A 27,120-nucleotide genomic window follows, 5' to 3' on the forward strand; every position below is an offset into this window, starting at 1 on the left:
GTCCCTTTATTCTGCAGCCAATCCTTTTAAGGCTTCCATTAGAGGTTCTAATCAACTGATGTCTCTCTGACGCCAGCGCCTGTTGGAACTTCTTTCAGGGCATCTGTTGATCTTCTGGGTCGTACTCTCTCTCTCTCCCTCTTTCTATGTCTTTCCCTATATCTCTCTATCTCAGTAAAACAGGACCACAGGGAGTTTTTCTGTCTCTGTTGTTTTGACCCTTTATTCAGGCTGCCACATCTCTGGCCCCTCACCAGCAGTGTCACCTGTTAGCGGACTAGTGCCATCACTTTCCATTTAGATTCTACACACATCCTCTTCTCCAGCTCTCCTTTATTCTTTGCCTAGAAGATGCCATCAAATTCTCTGGTGCACTACGTTATAGCTCTGTATAGCTGTACAAATGTTAATACAAGGCATTTTTTCCCTTCTACAACTACCCCACATAACAGCCTTCCATAGAAACAGAAATAGTACACCATTTCTTCTTGGTTGGTGCTAGATTGGATGGGCTGGAGGGATGATTCAAGAAATTCTTGCGAGATTTGTACACTAACTTTAGCCTAACCCTAACTTTAACCTAAATCTAGCATTTCTTTGCTGGTTCTCTGTGGCTGACTTGCTCCTCTGTCAACTGCACATGCTCAGTAGGAGGAGAATTACCCATTTTGGTGTTTTAATGTGCACAGAGGTATTTGCAGAAATGAGCTGAAACTCCTGCTGTGGAGGAATGTCGTTGTAGCTCGAAAACGGTGTTAGAATTTAGCCGGCTGTAGACATGGTCTAAGTGTTGTGTTCCTCCCAGGAGGGGGTCTAGTCGGCAAGCTGTCTCACTTTCATGGGTTGTGGTGATTGCAAATGACCAGACTGTCAAAACCCACAGCAATGGGTAGTCCAGTAACCTCTGGACTCTGTGTGTTATCCCTTGATTTGAATCACAATGTGGAGTAATGTAGGGAGTGCTCACATCACAGTTGGGGTCTAATGCTGCGTTCATGTCAAACTGTAATTACGACCGAGTTGGAAATAACATTGGATTTTTGAATTCCATTTTTGTTGCTTTTGCTATCAGCAGTGTGTATTCATAATGTAAATACATCAACATGTCAAAATACCATAAATATCATGACTAACTTTTAGGATTTATGATGAAGTACATATGCTGATTTCTTTATAAAAGAATTTTAATGTCAGTCAGACCTTTGACCCTCCCCTAGATTTACCTGTTTTCATTATTATCACTCAATCTGACTTTTCTTTTTTTTCATATATTGCTTTCTTGCTTTTATCTTAGCATTTTCATTAAATTTCAATTTCTTTCACCCTCTTTTATTTTCTTCCTCCTTTGCTCTGTTTATTCCTCTTTCTCAGCGGCTCTCGCTCCCCTCCGCTGCTTCACAGCTATCTCTCCCCTCCGATCACTCTCCCTTTCTTTTGATTGACCACCATTTCAATAGCAGTGGCCAAGGTTATTTGGCAGTGGCCACAGAGCACATTTGTTTGTCTCTCTCTGCAACTGAAGAAGACACTCTGCTATTCTAATGGACTCCAGAAGAGAGAGTCATTTGAATTGGTTTAAAAAGAAGACCAGCAGAGTCCCTCTTTCTCTCTTTCCTCTCTCCTTCTCTGCCTTTGTAGACGCTGACAAAGGAGTCTCTCTGTGTTTGCCATGGGACCAGATGTACCCAGTTAGTAGGCAGGATGCTAAATCCTGGAAGCCCTTATGTTCGTCCTGCTATAGGACATTAAAGCTCTGCTTGGCAGCTTTGCATATTGGCAGCTGTGAATGGCAGTGAAGGGTGACCTAAAATCTGATCCTCAGTAAACATAAAGCATGTAAGGTGATGCCACTAAATTGTACTTTACCAGCTCATGTTTTCCAGCAAGGTTGGGCTGTGGTGCTTTACAAGAACGGGAACCAGAAGGATGAAAGAAGCAAAAGATGTAAGAATGGAGAGTCCAAAGAAGTCCTCCAAAGTAAAGGACAAAATAGGTCGTCAGTCTTTGCTTTCCAAATCGACATATATGAACATCCTTTGATCTCATGCCCCTATCAGAAAGGTGCCATCATTTGCCAGTGCTTTTCAAAACTGTTACAAATCACTGTAGCAGAGGTTAAGGTTTGGTTTAAGCACACTGATAGGAAAAGGAAAAGACTGGGGTCATGGTTAAAAGAAAACAATGTACCTAATAAACTTGTTACTAATGGTTACACAAGACAATCAACAGATCGTGTTGTGTACCAACAAGTCCATGCACACAGAATGTTTTCAGAAGCGTTTTCTGATCTGATGCCCCTACTGGCAGTTATAAACAGGATGACATCACTTGTCTGTGCCTTCCAAAATCTTACAAACCACTGTTTGAAAAATAACTGTGTCATGATGTGACAACGCTGTGGTTAGGGTTTGGTTAGGATCTAAGATCATGGTTTGAGTTACTACTTTGTTAAAGTTAGGAGACCATCGTAGTCATGGTTTCTAAAAAACAATGTTGACTCAAGGTTGTAAACGAGAGACGAATTGCAGTCTCTTGTGTTAGAATCCGATGTTTCATTGACCCATCCATCCACCTTGTCCTTCTCCCTATGTGGACTTCAATATTACAATATTTCTGTCACGTGAACATAAATATGTGCTGTTTTGGAGCACTTGCTTATCTGCTCCTGTCATTTTTCTTGCGAGGACAGCCTCTTGTAAACAGTTTCATAAGTGATGGTCAGTCAGTGTCCGTGCTTCAAAATAACACGAAACATGTCCATTAAACTGTTCATAAGAATGTTGCTCCTGATTGTTTTTTTTCACAAATGTTATTTTTGATGCACCATGTCCCACAAGCTAAGTTCCACTGAGCTGGTACAAGCTGACAGCTAAAACCAAAAACTGGCAAACATTTGGACCCCATGATTGCATTCTGTGGAACGAGGAAATATCTTTCACAGTGTTTTTGGTGAACTATCTCTTTAAGTGTTTGTTTTTCTGTTGCTGCATGTAGAGATTGGATGCCATTTTTGTCAAGGATTGCAAAGAGCATGTATTGCCTCATGTATTGGGAAAAAGACATTTTTTCCTCAACATGTTAGATCTTGTTTCATCTCCACGAGTCATGGACCTGAGGCTCTGTTACAGTGGTACAAATCCATACATTCTAATTAGTGCCCTCATACATTTTCCCTCTTTTCATTACTCTACATTGTTTTCAAAGCATAAAACTATTCATATAACCTATTCAAAGCACATAATCAGTAGTAATTGCTAAATGAGTCATGCAGAGATAAAAGACACGGAATAATCCCACTTTTTAAGGCACCATCATTTGTCCTATTAAGAATCACTTTCTTCCTCAGTTCTCACATGCAGTAATCCAGCTCAGTATTAAAGACTTGAGTCCTGTCATCAGCTCACAGCGCAGCCCTGTATCCCTGCTGCTTGATGTACACAATAGAAAACAACCCAGAGTTGGATTGAAGTCATGCAGGGGTCAGCGGCTTCCTTGTGAGAGGAGTATGAATGTTTTCTCTGACGTACTGCCTCTCTGGCAAACAGGGGAGCAGAAAATGATGATCAGCCTTTATGTGATAGAAATATTGAAGTACTGAGATGCTCCTGTGCAAGTTAAATTCTAGTCACAGATTTTGTTCAGAGTGTTAAATTTCAAGTTTTCTCTGAACAATAATCGACAAATGTAATGCTAATTTTGTTTGTGTGTGCGTAGATGTTGCTTTAGGCAGATGTATGTAGTGGGATTGGGGTGTGTGGGGGGTGTTTTGTTACTCTGTACTTTGTTTTCCTTCCAGCCCTAGTAAAATCAACTCTAGCCCAAATGTGATGTTGTAGAGTTGTTGTACTGTATGTTTTAAAGCATAATTGAAAACTTAATGTTGCTAATTACTTTGACAGCTTAAACTGATTGTTTTGAGGTGGTTTTTATTTAAAAGCATTCTCACCGCCAACCTAGCGTCATTTTCCACCTCAGCAGGCGACTGTTTTAAGTGAAAAAGCTTTGATAAAGGAGGCAGTCTCAGACCCTGACCTCATTTTGGATCCTAGTGGTCTGAGGGTAGAAGCTGTTCCTGAGCCTCTCAGTGCTGGCCTGGTGTATCCGGTAAGTTCTTCCCAACCGCAGCAGGGGGAAAAGGCTGTTATCTGGGTGTTTGGCATCTTTAATGATTCTCCTAGCCTTGCTCTTGCAGCGCCTGGCGTAAATATCCTTTAGGCAGGGTAGAGCACTGCCTATTGTATGTTCAGCCAAATGAATCACTCTTTGCAGGGCCTTGAGACCCTGTTAGGTGCTGTTTCTATAGGCAGTGATATTCCCCATCAGGACGCTCTCGATGGTCCAGAAGTAGAAATTCCTCAGTATTTAAGGGGATACTCAGAATTTCCTTAAGTGTCTGATGTGAAACAGCCTCCGCTTTGCCTTTCTCACCACTGAGTAAGTATACAGCGCCCAGGTCAGGCCCTCGGTGATGTGGATACAAAGGTACTTGAAGCTGTCTACCCTCTCCACCAAGGACCCATTGATATTACGGGGGGCACAGTTCCTTCCCTGCTTCTTCCCAAAGTCCACTATCAGCTCCTTAGTCTAGCTGACATTCAGAAGTAGGTTGTTGTCCTGACACGAGTGGGTCAGGTCTTCTACTTCCCTCAGGTAGTGAAGAGTGCAAGGAGTGATGAGATAAATATTAAATGGTAAAAAAAGATATTACTCTATATACATATAGTAGGTGGTTATGTACAGTATATACAGCCTGTTCAGATATAGAGTAGTGAGTGAAATGTATTGCACATTTTGTATTTTAGACTAAAATAAATATATGTAATTTGTAGGTACAGTGGGTGTTATAGTGTTCCAGGGTTATTGCACAGTGCCACTGTGAGTTAACTGTTAATAAGTGTGACAGTGAAGGGGAAGAAACTGTTCCTGTGTCTGGTGGTTTTGCTGTACAGTGTTCTGTAGCCTATCAGAGGAGAGAAGTTGGAACAGGTTATGTCGAGGGTGTGAGGGGTCTGCAGTGATTTTCCTTCCCGTTTCCTGACTCTGTACAGGTCCTGGATGGTGATCCAAAGCAAACAGTGATGGATGTGCAGAGAACAGACTCAGTGACTGCAGTGTAAAACTGGATCAGCAGCTCCTGAGGCAGGTTGTATTTCCTGAGCTGCCGCAGGAAGTACATCTTCTGCTGGGCATCTTTGATGAAAGTGTCGATGTTGGACTCCCACTTCAGGTCTTGGGAGATTGGAGATCCCAGAAACCTGAAGGATTCTAAAGCCGACACAGTGCTGTTGAGTATGGTGAGGGGGGGCAGTGATGGGGGGCTCCTCCTGAAGTCCGTTGTCATCTCCACTGTTTTGAGTGTGTTCAGCTCCAGGTTGTTGTCACTGCACCACATGCAGACTCCTCTCCATCTAGGATAAGGCTGATGACTGTTTTGTCGTCTGCAAGTTTCAGGAGTTGAACAGAAGACAGATCTCCTGAGGTGCAGTCGTTGGTGTAGAGGGAGAAGAGCAGCGGGGAGAGCACACATCCCTGAAGGGCAATAAATAAAATAAAAGAGAGATATCATGTTAATGTTAAAGTTTAAATATGGAAAGTAGCTAATATCACACAGCTCTAAAACATTACCACATTATAGTCCCTCATATTAATGCATTCATGAAGGTGGCGTCATCACTCAGAGGAGGATGGGGGGGTTGAGGATCTTGCCTGAAACTCCTGTTGCTCTTTTCCCTGTGCTTTCTTCTCTTGCATCCAACAACAAGCTCATTAAACCGCAAGCAAACTGACATTTCGCCCTAACTTCTCCCTCTCTGTCTTGTTTCACATCATTAAGTGGCAGCGTCAGGCTCAAAGGTAGCCGGGCAAACTCTTTGAGAGAAATGGCTCGCCTGGCAAGCGGGCGTTTTGATGAGCTTGTCACTCCCTCACCCCAAACATGCCTCATTAGTAGTTCAGTCGAAACACCTATCTGCAGCCCCACCACCACCGCCGCCACCACCTCCTCCTCCTCCTCCCCATCGCACACACACACACAAACAGTTTCTTTCTCTTTCTGTCTCTCCCTCCATCGCCCATCTCCCTCTCTAGCCCCCCTCCTGTTTTTCAGCACTAATTAGCTGGCTTCTCCCTCTTCTGTGCTTCCCCAGTCACATCTCAAAGGGAGACGGATATGATTTTTCTTTAACCCAAAGGCCAACTTAATCAGCTGAATTAATGACTTTATTACCCGTTAGGCTCCAGGCCATGCAATGCATTTCTCTCCAATGCCCAACGCTCCTCTCTCTATCTCTCACCCACTCCTCCTTTTACCCCCTGCAGGAATTTTTACATTTCAAAAATAGAAATAGACAAGAAAAAGAGAGTTGCAGAGACCAGGCAATGGGTGGCAGGAAGATATTATGAGAAATATAATAATTGAACAGATATGGAGTTACAGGTACACCCTAATGACTACTTTAACAATTAGCTTCAAGTCATAAGAAGTGTGATTGTGGGCTTCTCCCAAGAAAAAAGTGTACATAATCATATTTCTAATAATCATTTAATCACAATATCTGGAGGTACAACTAGGAATATGTAGTTCTCACAATTTTATGTCACATCAGTAACATCCATTCTGTCAATTTGATATGTTTATTAATTGGCACTTGTGTCAGTCAAAGATGGCAAATGGAAACATAGATACACACACACTCTGCAACCATACATGCATGTAGAGCTCAACGTCTAAATGCTCCCTTTTTAATGGCTAAAATACGGTAATTAGTTGATACATCAGTGTCTGTCGGTAGATATATTACCACAATTGAAAAACACCACTGATAAGGAGATGCGCCATTAGTCTTCTCATTTACTTGACAAACTCGAACAGAGCCGAAGGCCTGTACATTGAATTAGGTTCATCTAGTGACAAAAAAATAATGAGATGGCTCTGCAACTAGGAGACCGGCCTTGGGAACTCGCTTCTTATTACTGCGACCAGAACAAACAGCAGATACACCTGTGCTCTGAGTGTAGAGACAAGCTTTTTGTCTGGATGACTCCCAGGGATCAGGACCATTAACAATTATTATGCAGAGTAATGCTGCATTTGTGTTGCTTCAGTTTGGTTTGGCTGGTCGATTTAGTCCAGTGTGCATTACTGTATGTTCTCCCTTTGACTTAAAATCTCCAGCATTCTAGTGTAGCTCTGATTATTTCTTTTGCAGAACTCTGAGGCAAAGAAGAAGGATAAATCTAAAGCAGGGCTGTAGCTACTATTACTATTACTACTCATACGGTGTGCTCATGTCCTCTGTATTTTTTGTGGGAATTTGGGAGTTTTAGCAACTATGGAAGATTTTACATTCTTCAACTAAATTTGATAAAATTTAAATTAGGCAACAACAACCAAAAAAACAAAACAAAACAAAACAAAAAAAACCTCAGGTGGCGGACTTCGTATTTCTCCACCAGAATAAAAGGTATCCTGTGGAATTTTTGACCACTAGTAGTGCTATGGAGCAATGTTTTTATGAATAGGTTCTTGTTTTGTTTATATCATGCACAAGCAAGTACACAGGAAATTCGATCCACAGCCCTTTCACCTTATTCCACAGATTTACATTTGGTGGTGGTAACAGTCAAAGAAGAGTAGCAATGTGCCACCAAAGGCAGAGAAGGGTTAGAGTAAGGGTAAGAGGGCTGCCAGTGAGGTAACATATATATGAACAATGTAGGGTTAACAAAAACCTTGGGGAAAGACACAATGCATTTTGGTTAGAAACAATAAATGTAAACATAACTTTTGATTGTTGAGAAGAAAAATCCACAGAGCACCTTTAATTTCTGTCGGTGTGGAGAAGACATTGAGACCACATTTAGACTTTCATGTTCAATAGTAGAACTCTTTATTTATGTGTCCATAATTTCCTGATAATTGTTTTAAGGTGAAGTTGAACAACCTCTGTAATATATATATAATTGTGGGAATAACAGAGACAAAGTTCTGAGACAGTTTAGTTGTGTTGAGTTTATAAGCGTTTGTCAATTTACAGAGAAAACTTGCAGCATACAACATATAACTTAACGGCCAACTGTATAAATATAATATAAAAAACCAAAATAATTAAACAATTTTAGAGACAGGTGGTGTTGGGGGACTTTTCCCTGAACAAAAGTATTCTATCTTTTTTTTTTTTAAGAAAAGCGGAGATATAAGCAGGAGTGTAGCACAAAAATCAAAGTCCTGTGCACATGCAGTCAGTCACTTTTAATACGTCCTTTTCCATGCGTGCACATATAACTGAATCAACAACAAAACACATGAGCCTGTAGAGGTTATTAAGCTAATCAGATATGACATATTTATCTCATATTTAAGATTACACTAAAATAATCTGTAACACCACACCTTATATAGTCTGTACAATCTAAACTTTCAGCACATATAATCACTTTGTTGAGGAGCCTTTGTACTGAAAATGTGCCAGCTGTGGTGAATCACAGCCAAGCAGTCTTGGCATGTCATCTCACAGAAATGCTTTAAAATCTGCTTGTGGCAATTGGCCGTCCTTGCCCAACGCAGGTCGAACATACTTTATATTCTATATTCTATTCTTATAAGACACCAGTGGTGGATTTTTATTTAATACAAGAAGCAATACTGCACTTTGAAATACTCAATTTCAAGTTAAAGGATTATTATTACTGATGCATTACTGTCTAAGCAGCATTGTAATGTTATAGCTGGTTAAGTTGGAGCTGAATTTCATCTATAACAGTGCATCATATTTTATAATTTGGTTTTGTATAAAATCTTGATCTCTATGAGTCCAAAAGACAAGATTTAAGTATAAAATAGCATATAGTGTAAATATTTAAATATAGTGCAAATATGTTAAAATTATACTACAATACAGTACATAAATAATGTAATTAGTTACTTTCCAACACTGGAGAACACATGTAGTGTAGTTACATGTTGTCATGAAAATCTAAGTACAATATGTTGTGAAAAAGAAAAATCCACAAGGCATAAAGAATTTTTCACGTTTGCATTAATTGAACTGCTTTTAATATTATAATTTGTACTTATTCATATGTCCATAAGCTTCCCTTCATTTATTGCTGCCAAAGTTGTGAAAACAATGAAGTCTCAAGGGTCAAAACATGCTGCAAGGAATTCTGGGACACCAGACAAGTCCTACTGTGCAACCTGAGGCATCTCGACTACTTAATCTTCTGTGATGAAACATGAAACACACATTACAATTCTGAAAAACTTTTCCAAAACTTTGTTACATTGTTCAGATATTTTGTGAACAGCATTAAAGGGACATTTTTTAATGTCTAACATGCATTATTTCTCAATGAATGCTGGAAGATTCTTATTTGACTGTGAGGCATAATAAACACACCACAGTAACATGCTAAAGATGGCTGCGAGCTATAATATATTTCTCCCAATCAACACCATTATAACAACTGATGATGTAGGTTATTGACAACACTTGTGAACTGCAGGTGAAGGACGGAAAATACTCATTAGCAGCTTATGCCACCTCAGAAGAGGAAGATGATTATACGTGTGAAAAATCAAGTGTATGCACAATAATTCAAACAGAATTGAAACATAATTTCCACCTGCAGGTCTGTTCTATCTATATCCACTTCATTACCATTACTAATTACCAAAATACAGGCTGCTGAGCCATTTACACTGTGAAACTCATCTTTTAGTCATTTCACCTATAATCAATTCATTGTTTTGTTGATGATATAAAAACTACATTCTCTCTACACTGACACCTGTGACTGGGTACTAAAGGTGGTGCTCACACACACAGAAATGTTTCCAAAGTCTCACCTGGATGCAATTACAGCAGCACTGTTGAGATGCAAGGTGTGAGTGATGGTTTCGTAGGAACCAGCATCCCCTCTCTTCTTTTCCTTTTTTGTACACTATCTCTCGTCCCACAGGACCTATTAGTCAATTACACCTGAGCACTGCTGTTTATTATGGGCTGAAAACATACCTGAGTTCCAAGCATCAAACACTTCCTTTGCTGTACATTCTTCCTCTGGTATACAGTAATGAGTGGAGCGGAGGTGTGCATGTGTGCGTGTGTGACATTCAGAGAAAAAGGGAGGAATTATTCATTAGCTCTCTATTTTGCTCTTTCAGCCTCCCTCCTGATCCTCATGTTCAACAACTCTGGGGCAAATGCAGAATTGCAAATTAGCTCCCGGAAAAATCGAATTAATTGGCCATCCTCACAGGCTTCTTGTCAAAGTTTGGGCTGATGTGTCAACCATTCCCCCAGAACTCCAAACAGCGCTGTGCAAAATGGCACAGAGCGGAAAAACAAGGGAGCCGAGCAAAACAGCACTCCATAAAAAAAACAGAACTACCCTCTGTGTGTCAATTACTAGAGCACTTCAATCAGGGCAAAACTTTCTTTGTTGACTTCTCCCAACCACACAGTAACTCACTCGACCAAGCAGCTGTCGATTTGCCCTCTCTGCAATTTCACAATCAGTCAGTCTCAAATTAGAAGTTAACATTTGCCTGAGAGGTATCAGTGGCTCTCAAGCCAGAATAATAGCTTCATTGTGTTTTGTCCTCCTTATCCTAAAAGTAAAAATATCTTCATGATTAAAAAACAAGTTCCCCCTACAGTGGGTTTTTCTTAATTAGTCTGCCTATTTTATACATCTCTACTTATTGAGTATACATCCATTGATTTTATGCATGCTGGAGTGGACATTTGAAGTGACCAGTCATGTCACCCGGTCTGTATTCAAAGATGCTCCTGAGAGCTGTAAGGATACAGACCTGATGTATTGAACAAGCTACAGCTGCAGGCACATCCAGCATGCCAACATTTAGTCCTAAAACGCCATCTAGTGCTGTGTTAATGTATTACAAGTGAATATACTTCAGTATTTTACAACTGCTTTGGCTCAGTTTCAGTGTGCAAAATGCTTCATTCAAAGAACCAAACTGGCTTGTTTAAGTCACAAAATGCCAAACACTGAATAAGTTTCAGTGCAGATTTGTAGGCGTACAGATCACTGAATCAGTGCAACATGTGCTTGTAAGACTTTTTTAACAGTATCCTAGTGAGCAGCATTGAAGTTGATTGACTTCCCCACCACTGCCTTGTAGCTCAAGTATATGGCAGTGATTATAAGAAAAAAAAGCTGCTTCTTTCCTCTTCATTACTGTAAAAATATTGCAGTGTATCGAGTGTCTGTTACAGTTGTGTTTGTAAATTGTGGCTTAATGTTATATACTTTCCAATTACTGTAGCTTACACCCTATTTTCAATGATTAAACTTACAAATGATATAAATGTCTGAGGTTTAGTATCTTTAATAAAACCAACTTGTGTTATATACAGAACAGAGACAGATAATGGATGCTGTGACTGTGAGTCAGTCATAATTCTCTTATATGAATGTAGGATTTACTGTTAAGTCAGAGACTTGACTGTCTGTATTTCCAGTAAGAGCCTATTCAATAAAGTCATTCTAACCCTACATCATTTGAAATATTGACTTCTGATGCACATACTGTATCTTTCTCATTATAATCTTGTGGAACTGAAGTAATGACTGTTTGATATCATCATTGATTTAAAAATTTGTGATAAACATATACACTGTTGCATTCTTCTGACACTCTAATAAACCATCTGCATGATGCATTCATTAATTTGATATAGATATTTTGCATTTTGAGTGCTACGTGAGATTTTAAGTCCAAAATTAGAAGTTCAGCATTTTATGTTAAGAGTTTTGCAAATTTAAACTGTCATGACAATTAAGACAAAGCAATTGTAAAATACTGTAAAAATATATTGTGCATTTTCTTGCATCATTTAGACCAATTTAAATCCAAATCTGCAATCTGATTTAAAAAAAACACATGTGTAACATCTATGGGAAAATTCTTCAATAAAGCTTCTAACAAGTACACAGTAAGATGAACAAAGTTTTATTTATTTACAAAAATAGACATAAATACAATTCTGAAGTGTAAATATGTTGTCTGTACATATATTGAGTCTATTGGACCTCTGGCTCATTGTGGCTCCAGGTTTTCTTACTGTATCGTACGTGTATTGATCTATAGGAAGCAGGCCTGTGGTGTCCTTGAGAAGATGTAAATGATTGTCCAGGATCAATGTGCAACACAGAGCCGCCTGTCTGCTGGTCAGAGCACAGAGCGATATTTACACGCAAACATGAGCCACACCGCACATGCGTTCTCGGGATAGACAAACACCCGAACACGGACTGCCAGCCTCACATGGTCACCACGACAACACACTATCTCGTCACAGAACGGAGACCTGCGCAAAAAAAGGACACAAAGCATGTTACATGAAGTGCTGCAAAGTCTTTTTTTAAGTCCCCCTTCATGAAAAAATGTGTTTTCTTGTTGTTACTTCCACTGCTTTACTACTGGAAGTTTCTCTCAGCTCATTGAAAATCTCACTTAAAGGGGTGGGCCTGTTAAAGCACGATTGGTGATGTCACATCTAGTTTGGAAGCCAATTCTGGTCCAGCATGCAACTTACACAAGTGTGATATGAAAACTTGAAGCCTCCAGTTTACATACACTGAGAATGGACTTTACAATGAAGTAAGAGACATCTTGTGTTCAGCAGGTAAACTTCTGAAATGCAAAATATTTACATATTCATAGATTCTGTAATTTTTAATGAGGGAGAGGAAGTAGATGCCGTTTTAAGGATTTTAATATGGTAATTCTAATTTTTGTGTGGAAAAACCATATCAGACGCACATTATTGTTCCAAGCGGAGTATTTTTGTTTGTTTACTACATGTTTGGAGGGGATCTTTAAGATGATATAGACAAATATATATAGAGTATACATAGATATCATTCTTGGTAACTTGCAGAGCTGCTATTTTTAGTCGATTAATTGATAAATAGAAAATTGTTCGGCAATTATTTTGAATAATTGGCTTTTTTTTTTTAAACAAAAATGTAAAATAATTACTGGTTACTGTTTCTCAAATGTGAGGATTTGAGGCTTTTCTTTGTCACATATGATAATAAACTCAATATCTTTGGATGTGGACTGCTGATCAGACTAAACAAGGCATTTGAAAACATTTTTCACTATTTTCTTACATTTCAACAAAATTAATTGAGGAGAGATTAATTGATAATGAAAATAATTGCTGGTTGCAGCCCTTGTAATTTGGCTGTGTGTTCATGAACCCTTACAGTCATATACAGTATGAACAGATACACTATGAACTTACACATGATAAAGACAGGAGAGCGGTGTTTCCTTGTGCGTGTACAGAGTCTACAACACCAGGACCCATATTTGTACACACCAGTAGTGGACTAACTTAAAACTTGACAACTAGCTTTTGACACTTGAAGGGCCACAACATAGTCGACAACACAATTTGATGTTATTTGACTAAAAAATCTATGCATTTTCACATAATTTTGGACCATTATCATTACATTATTATAAAAAACAACATCACAGGTTGTAGTTTTTCACAGTACACTCAGACATTGGCAAGTAGAAAAGTGAAACAAATATGCTCACTGATGAAATAACCATGCCCTGAAGTGACCCTAATTCAAAACAGGATTAGAATTCATTTATATTCTAAATTTAACTAAATACTGTTTCTAGAGTCACTATATAAACTCAATAATATCTCACTGAACACAAAAATAATATGTCAATAAAATAAATAACATTTCTGACATGAAAATACTAAGTGAAGTTTAGAAAGAATAAAGAACACAGACATCAGCCGACAGCTAAGTGTACAAGAATGTGCCAAATTTTAAGATCCGTGACAAACTAAACAGTTCGGCCACAAACAGACAGCTTTTGTTTTAGCTTGTTCATAACAATTTGCTATTAGCCTAACCAGCATGCTGTGGCTATGTAAAACATGCTGGTGGTGGATGAGGGACTGCAGGCAAAGCAGCTGAAAATATCTACATGTTTATGCTTGTTGAACAGGTGGTTTGATAAAATACTTACTGACTTTTGACTCACAAAGGTTTTACTGCAGATAGAGTAACAAGTGTAGTCGTCGTCAGCTAAAGTAAAACATTATCTTTCACTTCACCGTCACTGTCACTGCTGTAGCCTCACTGCTTTCCGCTGTGTGTGTGTGTGTGTGTGTGTGTGTGTGTGTGTAGGAGCTGAGCTCTGCTATCTGTGTTGGTCAAAAACCGAATCAGGGAGCAGAAGAGAGGACAGAGAGGAGAGGCTGCAGCACCACTAGCTCCAATCAACTGCTTGAAGTGGAGAAAGAGTGCATAGTTTGCGTTTGTTGTGATTATTACACACAATGTGAAATTTCAGCAGTGACGTTCATCATTTAGGAGCGCTACTGTTGAAAGCATATAGGGGAAACATTGCAGGAGAGGGATTGTGCAGCAAAAGGATTTTAAACAAATCCTTCCTCTATTTATTGGTGTTTTATACTGTTGTAATAATCTACTAGCACGTGCAAAAACAGATGCATTTGTTTGGACCTGTGGGGAGTTTCTCCTCTCTTATCATCTACAATACACTGCAGCTGGTGGGAATTTGCTGCCATAAGCCAGAAATATAAACAAAACAAAACAAACCAAATTCATGTGTTGTTGCAGGAAATCGGTGGGTTTGCAGTGTTGCGTTCAATTGCTGCAGCATGCACAGCCTGGTTTCCAAGATTTGTTGACATTCTCACAGCCTCGTTCTCAGCTCTCTGTTGAATCATTGCATGAATAGGGCCAACAATATCTGCTCCTGCCTTGACTTCTAACCTTTCTTTATCTGGCAAGGATGGCGGCACTGGCTGTACTCAAGGATACTCTAACAGATCAGATTGTTGCCAATGTGAAATTTACACCCCGAGTTACTGGTTAATGATTTTCTAACCACACATACTGTATGTACACCCTGCTGACCCCAATGTGTCCTAAGCTCACTTGAGGCAGGTGGCAAAGGCTCTACGAGCATTGCGGTGCAGGAAGTGGATGGGGAAGCCTTTGAAGGTGTGTCCGTCCGGCACCGCCCTCCTCACTGCGTCCTGGAACTCCTCGTTGCCACAGGAGACACCGCTGCAGCGCTCCAGCTCATAAGCCGACAAGGCCGAGGACAGCAGGTAGGACAAGTGGTCGTCCCAGACTGTCGCCAGCTCCAAGTCCTGGAGGACATAATGCAGTTCAGAATATCTTACATTACGTGTTGGGGCACAGTTATCAAGTTAAAATGTGATTGGTCAGTAGTACTTAGAAGGTCAGTCCACCCAAAACATAAAAAGAAACATACTTTGTAATTACTTTGCAATGAACTGCTTACCCCTGGTGTTTTTATCTTATTAGGATATTTTAAAATACATAACATGATCTTATTTAATTCAATCTCATTTAAAGATCATATTTTTCTATAATGGGCTATCTGAACATTAGCTGTCATCAGTTTTTCTCCTCAGCACAGGACAGAAGAGTTAAGCATCATCTTAAAGCTCCCAAACCTCAAGTGTGATTATCCACTACAGCAGTGAGTTTTACCTTCCTGTGCTCAGAGACCAGGTACCGCATCTCCAGCTCCATTTGATTGCTGGCAGCAGCAGCATCCAGAGATGGGGCACAGAGGGGAGGCAGAGGGGGCAGAGAGGTGGTGGAGCCTGGGGCACAAACTGACTTCAGAGCCTCTTCGCTCATCGCTTTCCACCGAGACTGATTCTGAAGGCGAGGGAAAGGGGGGGGGGAGAAAAAAAAAGAGGCATTTAGCTGATGCTCTTATCCAGGGTTACTTCCTCTGCTCACACAGTGGAAGCAGTACACTTTTGGTTTGGTGCCTCGCTTTAGGAAGTTGCTGATGAATGGAGCTGTTGCAGATTCAATTTCCCTACTCGCATACTGACCACGGGTCTGATGATTCAACCTGGACATCTTCCACTGCTCTGCGCTCTAGGCTTCCTCTGCCCCCTGTCTGACTTAAAATCACCACTATCTATTTGCTTATCTATCTTCTCTGGCCAATCTGATATGCAGTATAAATGAACATATTCATATTGAAACTCATTTCACCAAACCCTGAGTATTATCACAATGCCTGCCAGTGAAACAAATGAACAGTATAATGATATTTCAGTGGGGTTTTTTCAACACCAAAGTGCCTTAATAGTTAGAAAAGAGTAACAGCAACAATGTGTTGTTAATAATATAAGTGTGTTTAACCTGATCCATCCAGTGATGGATGGCAGTGAGGTACTCCTACCTGGAAGTCAAAGACACAAAGCTCCACAGCGTCCGAGGGCTGGCAGTTGGCCATGAAGGTCTGGTGGTTGAAGACACAGCCCACAGTGCGGTAGGGGGACGAGGGTTTGGGCTGGGGGGCCAGCGGTGGGGCATCTGGGTCTATGGCCTGATGCAGGTATCTGACCATACACATGGGGCAACAAGCTGAATCAGTCTCATCATTAACACACTGACAAAATGATTGGTATGATCAACATGGTACATGATATGAAAACTTGTATTGCAAATTTATTCTATAAAATAAATGATACAAAAACTGGACAACAATAGTTACAAATCCATTGAATCGTGTCGCATTTTGCATGTAGTGATAAAATATACTGTAGCTCTATTAAATCAGCCCAAAGCTTCATGGTGGGAAGATCCAGTTAATGAGATTTTTTATGTCCAAGGATTCAAATGAAAGTACAACCATGATGTATGTAATAAAACAAAATCACAAGTAACAAAAGTCTAGGACACAATTGTAAAATTTAGATGAAGAGTGTAAAAAGCTCCTAAAAAAACTAGAAAACACTTAGAGAACACAATCCACCAATGCTTGCTGTTAGACCATATTTCCGTTATTTATTTAGTATTATTGACATACTCATTAGATGTGAAATCAAGTCTATTTCCGTTACTCTCACAGCAAAACACAATAATTGATAGACAAAATGTCTGGGTTATCACCAAAATGTAATCAACTGTTCCTCAGACCAAAGCCCGGCCACTAAATTTCATGGAAAACCATTCATGGGATTCTAAGATCTCCTGCCGACAAACACACAAAGATTAGCTGATGAGCTAACTGAACCAAAACCAAGAACCCAGTGTAGTTCAAATGGTTTCTCTGATTTCTGTGGTTTTAGCAGTAACAATGTGTTTCTGAAAAAAAAAAGACTTCTTTCAACATGAACACTCTTCTCCTTCTACAATGTTTAAAGTATCCACCACAGACATGTCTATAATGTGCTGCATTTTCTGATATTTCTACTCTGTTGCAACTATTCTGAGAGAGAGAGCGAGACAAACTGATGACAGCAGGTGTGTTTCATGACTTTACAGGTACAGTATATGACCAGAAAAATAAATGAATGAAAAAACCAAACCTGTGTGCAGACAGGCTCTCCCAGAAGGTGATGCTCCCATCAGTACCTCGGGTCAGGACCCAGGTGTGTGGTGTTCCCTTGGCTTTGGTACCCACACACACATATGCATCCAGGCCAAAGCCCAGCAGCAGGCTGCAGAGCAGGGTGGCGTGGTCCTCACAGTCTCCCTGGGGACAACAAACAATGATGAGATCAGCTCCTCTCCAGAGTTTGAAATGCAGAAAATATATTATCTACATGATGTTAGCCGAGTGTTTGGAGTTCTCTCAAACTTAGTGAAGGCAGATACACAAAAAAAAAAAACTTAGTTTAGCCGTGCTAGCTGAGCGACTCTACGAATGGCAATGTCAGTTTGTCAGCTGGTCCATTACTTTGGTACACACTGAAATATCTTGGCAGCTACTGAATGGATTGTCATGACATTCATGGTCTTCATGGTATTATTGATTTTGGTGATCCCCTGCATTTTCCTCTAAATACCAGCCAAGTCCAATTTTTAACTTATTCTTTGATTTTCCAGTGAAATATCTACAAGACAGATTGGCATAAAATCTTATACAGACATTCATGGTTCACAGAAGATGTACCATAATGACTTTGATGATCTCCTGACTTTTCCTCTAGTGCCACCACAGGGTTTATATTTGTGATTTTGGGTTAACGTCTTAACAGCTATTGAATGTATTGCCGTGAAATTAGGTACAGACAATCATGTTCCCTTCAGAACAAGTTGTGCTGATCCCTTAACTATTCATCTAGCATAATCATCACATCAAAATTTAAATTTGTCCAATACTACAATACGTTTATGACAAGATACTTGAAAAACTAATAACATTCCCATCAGTTTCATCTCTACTTTGTGTTTAGTGCTAATTAGCTAATGTTAGCATGCTAACACGCTAATCTAAGATTCTTACATGGTAAACATTGCACCTGCTAGACATCAGCATGTTTTCTTTGTGAGCATGTTTGCTTGATGATGTTAACATTTAGCTCAAAGCGCTGTAACCAAGTATATCCTCACAGAGCTGCTAGCATGGCTGTAGACTTGAAGTCTTCTTTTTTGGCTTTTTCTTGACTTTTTTTGACAGTTGAAAGTGCAGCAAGAGACAGGAAACGGGGTAGAGAGAGGGGTATCACATGCAACAAAGATTAAACCGCGGACATTGCAGTTATGTGGTATGTGTCTTAAACCAGGAGGCTAACGGAGCGCCCCTATTTGTCTTCTTTAACAGAATTTTTCCCTGTTAAATTGGGTCATCCAACTCTATGGAGCTGCAAAGTTGTTGCAGCTGAAAGCTCCATAAGCTAGAATTTTTTTGTTGCTGAATACTGTATACCGCTCCCAAATGTCAAGACTGTACTTCCAAGTTTAAATAAGCCTCTTTTGTTTTTCCGTTCCTGGTGGCCCAGCAAGATACAGTGTAAGAATGTGTTTGCAGTGTTGTACATTCAGAGTTAGCTCAGGCAAGTTTGATGTGTGCTATGTGGCTTCTTGGTTCAGCCTTTAATGACAATGCTGGAATATCTAAGAAAAAAATCTATATTCACAAGTGAAAAACATTTGAGATGGGACAAATGTATTATTCATACTATGAATGCATGTGACTTTTTAACCTGACATATTCCAAATCCACATATTTCGACAGATATGATGCCATCTTCACACATCCCTATTGCTTGTCTGATCATGTCACTACAACACTGTTTAAACAATATCCTGCTCTCACTGCACTATTAGCCTTTCTCAGAAGTGTTGAACACACACGAGAAAGTCTGCTGGAGAGGAAATAAGCTCTGCAGTCATCAAATTGTCCATGACAGTAAGCAACTCTTATTTCTCTCGTACAACTTTTCCGGTAAAGAGGCCTGGGTTGAGCTCGGGGTTTGTGCTGCTGCTGGCTCTGGGTACAGGCAAGTCAGAATGATAGATGTTCCCCAGAAGTGCTAATATGGACGGCAGCATCGGAACAGGCTGGGGACTGATGAGGCTAAATTAATTTTCCCTGGAATGAAACTCATAAATCACAGCTGACAAGGGCCACTTTGTGAGAGTTGTGTTGTGTCTGTCTTGCCAGCCGTTCACAGAGGAGAGGCAGGGAACATTTATCCTGCGGTGGTCTGGGAAATTCCCTGGTATCTCGTCGTGAGATGAAAATACATCAGTCAGTGAACTCCGCACAAATCCTTCTTTCTCAGAAATGACACAATCAGCTGTGCTCAGAAATGGAGCAAATGTAGCCAAGCCAAGTTTACGTGATACTTGTGGACTTGTGAAACAAGATTGAACTTTTCAAGGCAAAGTGAATATGCGATGTTAATTCAAAACACATTATAGTCATAGAGGCCAAACTGAGGTTATATGAGGACAAGGGCTTTTAAGAAGGAAATACAATTACAGTTTTCTTCATTGATTTGATATATTTTTTCCAACTGTGTTCTAAGACTCAAAATGTACTCACTTAACTTTTAATGATTTCACACTGTTCTGTTTTTCAAGTTTGGTTACATTTCAAAATATCTCATGTCATGAGGTCATAGACTTGACCTGTAATGACATCACTGTAGTCATCCTCGGGAAGAGTTTTTCACACACACTACTTTATCTGAGGTGTCTGACCAGGGAAAATATTATAGTAGGTGTGATGAGGATGAAAAACTATGACCTGAAGTAAATGGCTGGCAAGATATGGAGCAGTAAACAGACGGTCGAAAATGTTTCGTTCATTTCAGTTCAGTTTTTTATATCTTTGCTAAATGATGGCAGATTTGATTTTAGGATTTGATGCTCTGTGTTGTCTCGCCTGAGGAGTTTTTTGTTGCAGTGTTCTCTTCTTAGGCACTGGTATGTATTTTTGATGATTTTATGGTGAGTTTTGAGGACACAGAACAAATCTTTTAACACCAGTTTTAGTGTTTGTGTCAACATTCTCAAAATTGGGCTTTTGGTTGTAACAATGCATGAAGAAAAAAGGAAGAAAAATGGCAATACACACAGTTAAATCAAGGATTGTTTCCCTTTTGATCATCTCCGACTTGAAAATCCACTTAATTCCAACCATCATATAAACAAAGCACAAACATATACACTATGTCTTATTAATATTATTACCTCCAGAGAGATTTACTCATTAGAATTACTACCGCGCTGTTAGACACATCCAAGCTGTTCAGACAGTCTGACAGAGTAAAGGGAAAGTTATACTATGTACTAATAACATGAAGACGGTGCTATTAAAGAGAGGCCAAATGGAGAATTTGGACAGCTGCCTTGCACTTACTCATACACAGTATGTCACAAACAAGATACTAAATCCAATAATAATATAGCCAAGACTTTCTGAAACATCTCACTTGACTTGTCTCTTAGAGACGAGATCTGAAATAAATCTTAAGTGTTGGAGTTGAATCATCAGCCAGGTGACTGACACTTCACAAACTTATGATTTATTATTACTTAGAAGAGAGAATGAATCCTGCAGTTCACAGGAACCTTGGCAAGGAAAGCCATAAATGTGTCACTGTCTCCATCTTTGACAAAGAGGATCTAGCAGGACAGTAAGTGCGCTGTCATTTGAATGATGAGTTCATCTCTGTTGTGGCTGCCAAGAGGCTGGACAGTTGTCCTTACCTTCCCTCTACACAGGAAAGCCATTAATGTGCACCACTGCTCCTGCTTGCCTCCTCCTCCCACCACAGGGGCCTTCTCATGGGCCAGAAGGCTGACGAAGCGGGCCGCCTGTCGAGGGCTCTCCAGCAGCCGGCCCGCCCTGAGGACACGCACGTAGGAACACACCGGCCTGTTGACACCGTTCTCATCCTGCAGAGGTAGCCAGAGGAGTCAGATATGAATTCAAGAAGTTCAGGATGGAATGATCCCTAAACTGGTTAGGAATATGAAAGGCCCTTTCCTCAAACTACTAACACACTACACCAGTGTATCAGTGGCAAACTGCAAATTCAGTATATGATGCTGTGCTGAGCAGCTCCCTGATCAGCCTCTGTGTATATGTGTAACACTCTGAACCCCTGCTATTCTCTCAAAGGCTGCAACCAACGATTATTTCCATCATCTATTAATCTGCCAAAAATATGGCATGCACCGTGTCTCGGAGTCCATGGTGATGTTTTCAATTTGCTTGTTTTGTCCGAACAACAAGAGAAATATTTTGAATTTGCTGTCACGTATGACAAAGAAAAGCAGTGAATCCTCAGTTTTAAGGAGCTAAACCAGAGAATGTTTGGCCTTCTTGCTTGAAAAATGACTATCATTTATTTTTTATTATTCTCAAATTGGTTGTAAATTTTGTCGCTTTACTAACCGATTGATCAACTAATCATTGCAGCTCTAACTCACTCTCCACATCTGTTGGTAATTTAAATGAGTAAAGAAACTGCCTCGTTAAGCTTTAGGAAAAATGTCCTTAAAGTTAACAAAACTATGTGGTAGAACGGTTTCATTTTTTCTGTAAACTCAGACGAACCTGGGCAAAGATCTTGACCATTTTGGATTGGTGTGATGGGCGGATTTCAAGGAACTCCCTCCACCACTGTTTGGCATAAACCAAGAAGAGCCTCTCCTTCTCTGCCGTCCTCTGCCTCTCCAGTGATTGCTGGATGAGAAATACAGTCACATCAATCATTAAATATAGAGCCTACAATGTTTCTCAAACAGTGTTGCCTTTGCATCAATAAGATTTGCCAACCCTGAAGAAGATGAGTTGTGTTATATTGATTCATTGTTAGCTCACAGCAGCTGAATTCATTCATGAATAATGAAGCAGATGAATAAACAGAGGAATAACAGACAGAAAGATAAAGAGACTCCAGTGTCCTGACCTGTGTGCTGATGATGTCAGTGTTCAGAGTCTCTGTGAGAGGAGGGTAGAGCTCCAGACTGACGGTCAAAACACCAGCTGGTAGTTTGCTTTCACTTCCTGGCAAGAGACACATACACAAATGGGTTACCTTAAGGTTAGGGTATGGGGTCATTTAAATCTGTGAAGAGTCCAGCAAATTGCAAACTGATGTTTTCCTTCCATGTACACCATAAACTGGTCACTATATACAAACAACACACTCTTCAGAAGGCCAGAGAAATCCCTTGTGACTGCATGTACATCCTGTTTCTCTGGGAATCTTCCCATCCCCACTTCCTACTGCTGACTGTGTCAAGCACACAACACTTTTAGTTGTTACTATGCTTTTTTTTTTTTTTTTTTTTTAAATATGCACTTTATTAGCAATTTAACTATTTAACATGTGTTTTATTGAGATGTACATGTGTGAATGTGTGTGTGTGTGTGCTCGGCCTTGTATACTTTTTAAGCCCCACTGGGGATGAATCAACTTCTTATGTGTCAGATACAAATGTGGGAAAAACGCACTGTGTCAACATACTGATTGCAAAAGAATCAAAGCTTTCAGTTTAGCTCCATGTCGTGACACAATCAACCACAGATAGTATATACACTGTCGGCTAGAAAATAAAGTAGGCTGTTTTTCATAGTACTTTACGTCATTATATTTCAGAATTTCTAAAAGGATGTGTGAACAAATATTTGTAGACCAAATCTACTAAATGACAGAGGAGTTATAAGAACCTTGTTGTTCAAAAACTATTGAACACACATCAATGAGCCACACTGTTGCACTGGGTGACATGTTCCTTCATTACCCCGAATACTATGTAGTTTATTTTGACTCAATCCCACACACACTGTCCTGTTGTCAAAAATACTCCCTACAGCATCAAATGTGTATTAATCCACAGCTGAAAATAGTCCCTAATAAATGCACTGTTTATTCCTATTTGAGTAACGTTTGCTAAAAACTACAGTACCCAGCTGTTTTATGAAGCTACAGAGCCTTTTTTAAAAATGTACCTATATATTTATTATCCATTTCAAAGATTTACATCTTAAGTGGGAACCAATGGGCTTGGGCCAAGTGCTACAGACATGGTAGGGAAGTCTTGAAAGTATTGAGAGACCGACTAACACATTGTTGGTTTTGGTCTTTTCATGGGATTTGTTGACAAAAATAAAAAATATAGAACAATGCTAGCCTTATCCTTTAAATGTACAGATATTACCCTTTTAAAAATAAAGAAATGAGTAATTAAGTAAACACACTATCACTATTTACTGAATCACTCTTGCATACCAACTCCCATCAGCTCCACAGCAAAGCAGGTCTTCCCACTGGGCACATTGAGGACTGTCCTCCAGTCCAGGAAGTAGGACGAGACCAGCGTCGTCTCACTGGAGGTGTCTGTCTTGATCAGCACCAAGTGAACTGGGTCACACATAGACAGCATGGTGGTCGCATCCGCCATCTTACTGCCATCTCCTGAGGTACCAAAAGTGATGACGTAATACAGAATGCATTCATCGTTGGGTTTAAAGAAGTAAACGACAACATTTTCAAAACAGGACATGTCTAAGAAGAGTGGGATTGCTATAAAGTTAAAAACTCTATATTGAACAATGAAACAGCAGAACAGCAGTTGGTCCTGACTGACACCAACCATGCTGATTTAAATGTACCTATGCCGTCTCTGTGGATCTCTAAGAGGAAGCCTTCCTTCAGGTCTGGTTCGCAGGCGCAGGGCACTGGCTTTGAGCGAAACCTCTGATTCCGGAAGTGCAGGTAAAGTGTGAATGTAGAGCACACCTGACCAGGTAAAGGCTCCGGCTCCTGGAGGTGCTCCAAAAAGGCCTTACCACCAAGCACTTGGAGGTACAGGTACCGCCTGGATGGGTCAATATTGGCTGAAAGTAAGAAAAAACATCTTAATTCAATAGTTCAAATATTAAGAAGGACATCTCCATGCCATTATGTTGCTTTTTCGGAATTTGTAAGTGATGTTTCTTACTTTTCTTCAGTTCAGTCAGATCTTTGTCTACAAAGTGAGTTGCAGGCTTTGGAGGAAATTCTGTTTCTGTATCTGTGGGTACTTCCTACAAAATCAAACCAACACGAAAAAAGCACAGAAAAGATGACTTACAGTATTATTCACTCACTTATGGTCAAGGATAGAATTCATACAACAGAGAAAATATTTTCTACATCTGAGTCATTATCCATATTCAGTTATGAAAAGGCTGAATTCAAATTCTTCAAACTTTTATTCTTAGTATCATCAAGTATATAAGTCTGAAAATTGCCTGTTAAGTGTTGAGCAACCTGGGTAAAGTGTAGGTCCTTCATCACATCATCTATGATGCCCCTGCGCTGTAGAGCGTGTAGGAAATCCGCCTCAGACAGAGCTCGAGGTGCTGGACCTTGATCTTCCCTCACAGTTTCAGCCAGCACCTCTCGGATCTTTCCATGGATATCCATCTGACAGGCAGAAAACAAAAAATAAAACAAAACCCCCAAAAACATCATGTTCCCATTCACTTCACCTAAATTACAGTCACAAAGAAACATTTCAGAAGTCACCAGTATGGGCTTTATAGTCATCCCCTGCTGTTAGGTTACGTCTTTTAAGTATCTTAATATCTCAAGACAGACTCATTGCCATTTGAAGTTAACAGTGCGGCTTATAATGCTCAGTTAGTTTTCTTGGAGCTTATAACAACAACAGTCACTATTTTGTCAGTACAAATACTACTTTCTCAAAAATCCTGGGGCACATACAGACACAAAACATATTCATTTGTGGACATGCCTATCTTAATGTATACACAAAAATACCCAAATAAGCAAATGATTGGCAATAAAAATAATACTGGACCACTACCAACGTTGCTTTTTAAAGCTAATACTGGCCAATTCCAGTAGGCAACATTTTGTTTCTTGTGCCAGCGAACATATGTGGGTTGATGATGTGTAGCAGGGTAACAGTAAGCACACTGAAGCCTGTGGAGGCTGTTGGAGCTTTGGTGGACATTGATGGAAAAAAACAAGCTGTTTAAAAAATACATTATATACATATTTAATATAGCCGAACTTATTAAAAGACAAACTTTAGTTGTGAAGGATATGAAAATACGATTTATCATGTGTGTACTTTTCTCAATAAGCAAGTAAACCTTAATTTGTGTTATTTCTAATGGCAGTTCACGTATCGGTCTGCGTTAAATGTATGTACCTCTGTAAGTATAGCACGTAGATGTGCATTGTTTAGCAATCCAAGCGTGTATGAAAATACAAGTTACCGTTACAGTTTGCTCACCTTGAGCAGATGGTTGTGAATTATTTGCTTCAGCTCGGAAGCTTTTTCTGGAGGCAGAGACATTACAGCTGATGGCCAGCTCTGAGCAAAATTAGCTAGCTACGTTAGCAATAGAGTACTACCAAGAACGGTAAATAACTGAATTTTTAATTTGAGTAATACTTCATCCTGGTCAACATTTGTCGTCTGTAACATAACCTCCTTAAATTCCTTGTCCTGACAGCAACAACTGCCAGTTTAAACTATGAAGAATCTTTCAACTGTGGCGGAACAGCAAGCGGGAATGCGGCTACGGCTAAGCCTGACAAACTCCTACGATAAAACCAATGCCTTAACTATTTATATCCAAAAACTGCACAACAAACGGCGCTTGGGATATCACTGAATAGACACTTCATTCTAAGATACATTTATTTTAGTTTTCATTTAAGAAATATTTGCTATTTTATTCAGGGATTAAGTTAGTTGCCCTTCGCTCGTCACGTTCCACAACAATTGGTAGGACCCTTTTGTAGTTCAAATTGTATTTTGTTTCGATGGGACTGTCATCACTATGTTTTACCTCATGGATGTATAACAAGACCTAATGGTTTAACTGTTACTATTTTTATATATCGACTCAATCAGTTTTACACTATTTAGACTTAAATTCCTTCCATCCTTAACTCAATATATAGCGCTTATATGATTATCCAATTTATAAAACTCTGGAAAAAACAAAATACTCTTTTAGTGGATAGCTGCATAGAAGAGTTCCTTCTCCACACATGCCAGCTCCATCCCACAGACAAGAAAAAAACTAAATTACTATAGTAGTCAATATGAGCAAGGCCTCTTCTTGAAATATTGAATCAGTTCCTGGAATCCACAGTGAGAGGCCTCCAGTCTGGCTGCATTGATTGAACTCATGGTCAGAATGAAATTATGACTATAGTACAGCACAGCAGTGGAGGGATGTTGAGAGCTGTGGGTGGACACTGTAGAGCAGCTTTTCCTGACAGTGACTGAAGAAATAACACAAGCAGGTTTTGGTAAAAAAGGTGAATGTTTTATTTAAGAAGTATTTCACGTTTTGTTTGCTTTTTTTCAAAACACCATCTGTTATATTCTCACTGCAGTTCAGCAGTGTACAAAACTCCCCTGAAATCTTATGTGGAAAACAAGAATGAATGGAATGTTATGGTCAAACACATCTTTCCTGGGTTAAATGAGAACTGAGTAAAAGCCATGTCCGACAGCAACACATCTTTTCATCTCGGGAGTCAGTACATGCTAATGACACATTTGGTGTGTGATCGAGTCTGATACAATTTATTCTATCACACTTCCAGTTACTACAAACCGGTCAGTGCAGTGCCAACATATTACTCATATTATGTGGGGAATCAACAGCTCACAAATTTGTTTCTGTATTGATCATGCTAGGAAACCTTGGATCACACACTTTTCCGTCTAACTCACCTCAAGGCACATTAAAAACGATCTCAACCAGCAAACAAACACTTACGCACTTGTGTTTGCTATCATTCTCTCCTA

General features: G+C 39.7%; 1 protein-coding gene across 1 annotated transcript; it reads right to left on the reverse strand.

Annotated features, from left to right (window-relative positions):
* Positions 1 to 11,964: 11,964 nt before the first annotated feature.
* cep76 (centrosomal protein 76) lies at positions 11,965 to 25,908 on the reverse strand. Its single transcript, XM_042425217.1, has 13 exons — positions 25,585 to 25,908; positions 24,591 to 24,746; positions 24,280 to 24,364; positions 23,951 to 24,175; positions 23,568 to 23,753; positions 22,242 to 22,339; positions 21,887 to 22,015; positions 21,034 to 21,222; positions 17,400 to 17,566; positions 16,268 to 16,427; positions 15,556 to 15,729; positions 14,971 to 15,188; positions 11,965 to 12,338 (listed from the first exon to the last, which is right to left on the reverse strand). Exons 1-13 carry the CDS (start codon positions 25,645 to 25,647, stop codon positions 12,200 to 12,202), a joined length of 1,989 nt encoding a protein of 662 aa, XP_042281151.1. The 5' UTR covers positions 25,648 to 25,908; the 3' UTR covers positions 11,965 to 12,199.
* Positions 25,909 to 27,120: the final 1,212 nt, after the last annotated feature.

Source organism: Thunnus maccoyii, chromosome 10 (genome assembly GCF_910596095.1).
Source record: "Thunnus maccoyii chromosome 10, fThuMac1.1, whole genome shotgun sequence".
In the NCBI taxonomy this organism is placed as follows: domain Eukaryota; kingdom Metazoa; phylum Chordata; class Actinopteri; order Scombriformes; family Scombridae; genus Thunnus; species Thunnus maccoyii.